Here is a 7,989-nt window from a genome sequence, read left to right as displayed (position 1 = left end):
ATATATATATATATACTTGTAAGTTGTAACCTGTAAGTAGTTAAATACGGATTGAGAATTTATTTATTTTTTTTAAAAAAAAAAAAACCTAAACTAGCCTAAAAAAAGCCTCTGAGTATGAACGAAAATTTTGGAAAAACTAAGGTTTGACCATCCCTTACATTGACCACAATTCCACAAATTTTTTCTAGGATTTGTGAGTGGAGAGAAAAATAAAGATGGCCAGGCTGTACATCATCTCTTGGTCAACTATTTCTTTATTCCCTTGTGATTTTTATCTTAACGTCATCAGTATATTATCGGTAAATATTCATGGCTAAAGTTTGACTCTTTAACCAAGACATTCTAAATAAGACAATCTTTAAAGATCACTGAAGGGTACGATGTAACACTATATATCAATCTTATACATGAAATCAGTCGATCAACTAAAGACGGGACATAGATATGCACATACGTAGCATACCAATTCAAGCACTGTACTTCATTATTTGAATTCCATAAATGAGATTAAAACTTACGTGCACGAGATGGTCCATAAGGCTTACCCTTAATATCACTAGCAATTTTGCTTTAAGATAAGATTATAAGACGTAACTACACAAGGGTCAACACATAATATTTAGATGATCGTGATTTATGCCTAATTATTGGTTGCACACATTAAGGGAATAATTATCACATCATTAGGTATGCCATGCAAATTGAATGAATAGTCATTAATTATTTAATAATCACTTCAAAGCCAAATTAAAGATCATTAACATGTAACAACTAATTACAAGTCAATACACAAGATTAATTATTATAAATAAATAAAAGACATAGACAAAATATTCTGTTAGCTGTTCATAAATCAAGACCATCAAAGTTTGCAAGTATATGATATAGTAGTATATATCTAATCAACTTCTTTAAAAATTACAAAGTTGAAAGAAATAACATTACAAAATATATTTACTCTAGTATTGCAAATTAAACAAGTTTGCATGAAAAGAGAAAAATATTAATTATGATTATCTTTAACATACTTATGATGACCTACACCAGGACTAGGACCAGAGTCCTTGCTTACACTGAATACTTCAAAGTGTTTAAGCCTCTTATGCCCTGCACCACCTCGGCTAGGACCCGAACTCATCATCGAGCCAATAGCAAAGCTCTTGTCGTCGTGGTTGTTGGAATGTAACCGCCGAGCATCCACCTCCGAGAGAATAGAGCATAAAATGAGAGAAAGGAGGAATAAAAGAGCCATAATTTTACTCATACAGTATACAATATGTTTAGGAGTGCAATGCATCATAAATGATGTATGACTTTGTTACTTATAATATATAGCAATTAGAAACTATATAATATATAAGGAATTAAGGACAATAGAGGTTGGGTGTCGTAACGTTGAAGGCAAAAGGCTTGTGCTTGTGCTTTGTGCAATTTGCATGAAACAATGCTTATTGTGGGGGTTTATACTTTATATAGTATTTTAGAATTTAGAAATTTGTGTTTGGATTTTTTGGACTTCGTTAAGAGGGGGACATAATATAATTCAAACAATTATGTTGATTAAATTTAATTAATTTGGAACTTGTATTTTCTAGGGCCGCCTAAATTTTTATATTCATTTAATTTGGTTTCAAAGTAGGAAGGCAACAAAGAAAAATCCCAAAATTAAGTGGAAAATTAACGAAGCATTTTTGAAGGGATATAGTGAAACATTGGCCTAGGAAAATGACTTGTCATAATTTGATCGAGTGTTTGGAAAAGTTAGCTACTAGTGAGTTCCAAGTCTTCCTACAAGCTTTTTGTAAGTCTAAGAACAAAAAATTTGCTAGCTAAAAGGACATATAATACTTAAAATTATCTTTTTAGATCTTCTACTTTAATTTTATATTATTCGCATACTTTCGTATCTACGTATTTGTTAACTTGAAATGTTTAAAATTCTTAACTTGGGACATTATTGTCTAGGATTATTTAGTTTCCAATTTTCCACTTTTGTTTCAAACTTTAGCACAAGTATTTAGAATCTAGCTACTCTTAGTTTTTTGTTACTGAATTTTCAATATACACTACCAAAAAAATGAGAATTGACAACACTTAAGATTGCAACACTTACCGAAATATTACTCTTAATAATTTAACACAACAAAATTTATTTGTTACCTTGAATTAAAGTAACAGAGAAAAAAAGTGTTGCTCTAGACTATATATGACAACAGTCGCTTAAAGTGTTACCTTTTTCTTGTCTAAGACAACAAACATAATTATTGTTGCATGAAAAGATAACAATAACAAAACTATTGTTTAAAAATGTAACATTTATATCTATGTTGCCGTCTATGGCAACATTTATATTAAAAAGACAACATAATTTAAGATGTTGTTTTTATGGCGAGTTTGTATATATATATATATATATATATATATATATATGTGTGTGTGTGTGTGTGTGTGTGTGTTTTTGGTGGAGTTGGTGGGGAACTCAGTTCGAGCCCTACCAACTACTAAATGCTTGGGAGTAGCATCATCATTTAGAAACATTTTTAAATTGTCTCCTTAAATGACAACAATTTTCATTTGTTGTCTTTGTAAAAGTGTTGCTTTATGCATCATTTTACCTTGGCTTTCAAAATTGTTGCATTTGAATAAAAATGTGTTGCCTTATGAATAGACAACGGGGGCATATACTACGCCTCATATGTGTTGCCTTAGCTACAAGGCAGCATTTTTTTTTGTATTAGGCAATGGTTTTGCACTGTTACCTTTGCTTTATTTGGCTGTAGTGATACTACTAGTTTTTCTTATTAAATTTTCAATATTTTGTGCACAATTTCATATTTATAAAGTATGTATCAATATACCATGCAAATCCGAATTATTAGTTGAAGTTTTGATTTAACTTTAAGAGTGAAAATTCAAATAAAATGTTTGAATTTTTATCCGTAGTTGAAATTAGAACTTAAAGCTTAAAATCGTTCCGTAATTAAGACTACAAACTATAAAAAGACGAAAAGAAATTTAACTATTCCCTTTCTGTCTTGACAACTTCAATAGTTTTGCTTGTAAAAGTAATACTACGTATAGTTTTTGATTAGACGACATGGGCCTTTAACAAAAGTTAGCAGTAGGAAGTTATAAACTGCAGTATGAAGAAAGTTATGGTAAGTAAGTCAGAGTATTGGGCTGATTAATGTCATATCATTTTGTTAGACTGAGCTATAACAATCCCAACAAAGTCATATGTCAGACCGGGTTAAATTATGAATATAGAGGCTAGGCTTTTACCCCCAACAAAGTCAATTGAAAACTTTGGACCTATCTTTTGAGAACTTGTTCGAACCCGTTAAGTCCACGTCATCTCGATTCGTGCCTAAGACTAAATACATTAAAACACTCACTTCCTAGACAAAGACTCAAAGTAAAATTTGGCTTAAATGAAAAAAAAAATGATGAAAAATTCATGTAGTTATTGTTTTATGAATGTGAATTATAACTAGTAGATCTACCCAATAAGGGAGTCTAGTATTTATGTATAGTCTATTTGTTCATTTTTAGTGTAATGTTTGAGTTTTCATGTTCGTAAATACACATTTTATATCGCAATATATCTAATCATACTCATGAAAAAGTTTATAAAGAATTACAGAGTATTATTTTGAAAGTATAAATCGAGACGAATATATAACAAGAGTCTATATGACTATGTTTTTCTAATGTATAAATCACAAAAATGTCAAAATAATGTGAACGAATATTGAAAATTAAAACTTCAAATGTTGTTATTAAAAAAAAACGGATGAAGCATAATACTAATCCAACAACATACTCCGTATTATAAATCCCGTAATAACATCAATTGATTTTAATTATAGTAAAATATATAGTTAAAGGTAATATATGCAATTGTCAAAATCAAAATGTTATGAGTACTCAAGAGTGAAGACAAACGGAGTATTATTATTATTGAACCATTTATTTATTTATTTTAAGGGACATCATTACTCATTCACTCATCAGTTCCCCACTTCCCAACTAAGAACAGCCTAATAGGTACAGTGGCTCACTGGCCAGTATAAAACAGGTACTGACCTACTGACTAACCAAACAGTGGGCTTATGTAGTTTGTTTCTTAAAAGCAAGAAATGGACCCTGACTAGCTTTTTTTTTTTTTTTCTTATTGGGCCTACTGAAGCAAAATGATCCATTTATAGGTATTTATAAAAGGACATGCTCATATTTCATGTGGCATTAGTGCATTACAGATTTTGTCACTATTATTATTTGTCATGATGCTATCACTAATAAAAAGTACTCCCTATTCTAATTCAGACGAGATGTAAAAAGTCTCAATCAATTGAAGACTTTATGAATAAGTATATACGAAGCATAAAAGTACACGATTATTGATGTGTCATCGATAAAGTGTCAATTTGAATGTTTGGATCAAGTTTAATTAGGTTGGATTTATTTTAAAACTTTAATCATGCTAAATTATTGTGTCTACACGAGTTGAAATTTGAATCTGATATTTTTAGATCGGTTTCGGATCAGGTTGAATCGGGTATGATTTTGACAACTCTAGTCATCAACAAGTGATTTACACCTCAATTTTTTTTTTAAAGTATGTAAGTGAAAAAAAGAGAGGATATGTTAGTGTAATACGTATTACTCATATGAAACATTTTTTAGCACCATTAAATGAAAACCCAACGTGGGGGATTGACAAAAAAGAGGTTTGTCTTCATCTAAACTTCTAAAGACAACTACTTAATTATAACTAAATGACCAATGCAACTTCAACATCATCGAACAAATTACGTTTAATATACTCACATTATGTTTAGAGTTTTGTTTGTGTAAAAAAAAAAAAAAAAAAAAAAAAAAAAAAAAGAGTTTTGTTTTCTTCCATGATTAACATTTTATTATATAGTGCTGCAACGGTCCACCTTACAGTAAAACTAAGGCATAACCACATATTTTTCCACTTTATCTATTCTATTCCAGACAAATAATATATGGTTTACTTTAATTCGTACAAAATAAGTTCAGTCGTCATGCATTTATTTATTAGCTCAAACAAATCTACATACTCTCAAAATTAATTTTGCTTCTTGTCTAATAAATTGTTTGAACACCAATAATGGAAGAAGAAAACAAAAAAATCCATGTTTTAATGGTAGCATTTTCATCCCAAGGTCACATTAACCCTATGCTTAGACTAGGTAAACACTTACAAAACAAAGGCCTTCATGTTACTCTTGCCGTCACCGAAATTTTCCTCCACCGAATTGCGAAAATTAACCATTTGACGACTGCCACCACCACCACCAACACCGACAATCAGATCCCCTCTATATCGGGGATCGATATCGTGTCCTTCTCCGATGGGCTAAGCCTAGAGTATGACCGTAAGAGCAACCTAGACACGTACATGAAGACACTAGCCGAATTTGGACCGGTAAATTTGACTAGCCTTATTACGTCTCTAGGTTGTGACATTACTAGTCCAAAGAAATTTTCATGTGTTATAAATAACCCTTTTGTGCCATGGGTTGCTGACGTGGCGGTGCGACTAGGAATACCGTGTGGTATGCTATGGATTCAACCATGCACACTCTTTGCAATCTACCATGGATTTTACAAAAGTCCTGAAGATTTTCCTACGAAAGAAAACCCCGAAAAGAGCGTGAATTTACCGGGTTTACCATTGCTACAAACTTCTGATCTTCCTTCTTTTGTGCTCCCTTTTAATGTTTTTGGGAGTCTAGCAAATGTGTTTTTTGAATCCATGGAAAACATTCATAAGTTGAGGTGGGTTATGGCTAATTCTTTCTATGAGTTAGAGAAAGAAGTGATTGATTCTATGTCAAAATTCGTCGTGATTAAGGGAGTCGGTCCATTAGTCCCTTCGACACTCTTAGGACAAGATGATCATGAAGAGCGCGATTTTGTTGGGATTGATATGTGGAAAGCTGATGATAGATGCATAGAGTGGCTTAACCAAAAGGATCCTAACTCGGTAGTTTATGTGTCATTTGGGAGCTTGGTAGTCCTTTCGAAAACACAAATGGAGAGTATGGCAACCGCGATAAGGGAGAGCAAGAGGCCGTTTCTTTGGGTGGTGAAGCCGTCCCAAATTCAGACGACCGAGGGTGCCGGTGAACTTCCTAAGGGATTTTTGGATGAAACTAAGGGACAAGGGCTAGTGGTACCATGGTGTCCACAAATTATGGTTTTGTCACATAAATCTATTGCTTGTTTTGTAACACATTGTGGTTGGAATTCTATGTTAGAAACAATTAGTGCTGGTGTTCCTGTTATTGCTTACCCAATGTGGACTGACCAGCCCACTAATGCTAAGCTTATGGCTGACATATTTGGTGTTGGGCTAAGATTAAGGCCCTATAATGATGGGCTTGTTGAAAGTGAGACCATTAAGGAGTGCATTGAAGAGATCATGGATGGACCAAGGGCGGCCGAGATTCGGGCCAAGGCAGTGGAATGGAAGTCCATGGCTAGGGACGCGGTGGCCAGTGGCGGATCATTGGATCGGAATATTCAAGAGTTCGTTGATGACATTGTTAAACTATCATCATCTCATTAAAATGCAATGCAATGTTGATTCTTCTACAAAGTGTCAAAAGTTCTTGATAAAGGTGACGGGAGAGAAGCCTTAACCACTTGAGCTATTCCTCACTCTCATTTTGTATTGTTGGGAATGTAGAAATTACTAGAGGACTTTCATATGGGGCCCAGTGTTTTTGTTAAAATACTAATGCATACCATGTTTGAATTTGGTGCAGCATAAGAAGGAGTATTAAACATAGGACCAAGGGAGCATCTACATGTGAACCATTTGGACGGTCGTTGGTAAGATATAATTTTATTGGTTCAATTGTTTGTTCGCATGTTTTATGTCAATTGTTTTTTTCAATTAAGTACTCACTATGTAAATTCCTAATTATTATGTATCGAATACATGGCTTGATCACATCGATTGGAGGTGGGAGCTTAGCCATAACATCATATCGTACTCCTTGCTTTTTCCTAATACTTTACTTTATTGCAATAAGAAAGCAATTCTGTATAGACATGAATTTTGGGTGAGTTCTTCTATATGATTTAGGGGGTGTTTGGGAGTTAGAGATTTGAGGGAAAAAGAGAGGTTTGAGAGGAAAGAGAGATTTGACCAACTCAATAAGCTATATCGGGTGTTTGGTAGTTAGAGGTTTGGAAGAGAGTTTTGGGATAAAAAAACTCTTTTTCAAAAAGCTCATATTAGGAGCTTTTTGGAAGAGCTTATAGCTTTTTGGTCATTTGATCTCAAAAATAGTTTATAACTAACTGCTACTTACCAAACAGTTTTACACAAACAACTAATATAATCAGTTAGTCAAATCATCTAACACAATCAGCTAGTCAAATAAGCTAACTCAATCAGCTAATCTCTAACAACTATCAGCAAACTCCCAAACAGAGCCTTAACCTAGCTCAACATAAGAAATTGTGCACATTGAGGATGGGGGAGAGTAAGGAGATAACATTACACTCTTCGTTTTTTTTATAAAGTGTTAGGGTATGTTCTTTTCAGCTTATTTCCAGTTCAGTTTAATTCAGTTCCAATTAGTTCAGTTCCTAATTTCCTTCTTTCATAAAGTATCCAGTTCAGTTCAGTTTAACTAATCAAAACAGACCTTTAATACTTATAAATGTGATTTTTTTTTTAAGGGTTATACTTTTATATTCAACAAACTATTCCATTTTAATACTATATATCACTCCTCTCATGCACTTTGATACTAAAAAATATTGTAGTTTAAAAATTGATGTGGCATAATAAGTTACAAAGTAACTTATTTGTAACTTATTATTGGAGATGCTCCTTAAATGTCCTTTATGATGCAAAGAAACTAAAGGTTGTACGAATTTGAGGTTAGTGGATCAGAATTACTTGTGAGTTTTGGCAATCCATTTTTTTTTTTTTACATA

The 7,989-nt window shown here is 32.7% G+C and overlaps 1 protein-coding gene across 1 annotated transcript; it reads left to right on the top strand.

The window, feature by feature from the left end:
* The first annotated feature begins 4,718 nt into the window (after positions 1-4,718).
* Positions 4,719-7,091, top strand: LOC110716483 (UDP-glycosyltransferase 84B1-like). The gene is made up of 2 exons (XM_021895115.1): positions 4,719-6,656; positions 6,804-7,091. Exon 1 carries the CDS (start codon positions 5,141-5,143, stop codon positions 6,602-6,604), a length of 1,464 nt encoding a protein of 487 aa, XP_021750807.1. The 5' UTR covers positions 4,719-5,140; the 3' UTR covers positions 6,605-6,656; positions 6,804-7,091.
* Positions 7,092-7,989: the final 898 nt, after the last annotated feature.

Source organism: Chenopodium quinoa, unplaced genomic scaffold (genome assembly GCF_001683475.1).
Source record: "Chenopodium quinoa cultivar QQ74 unplaced genomic scaffold, ASM168347v1, whole genome shotgun sequence".
NCBI classification, from domain to species: Eukaryota; Viridiplantae; Streptophyta; class Magnoliopsida; order Caryophyllales; family Amaranthaceae; genus Chenopodium; species Chenopodium quinoa.
This window is presented reverse-complemented; position numbering and strand designations above follow the sequence as displayed.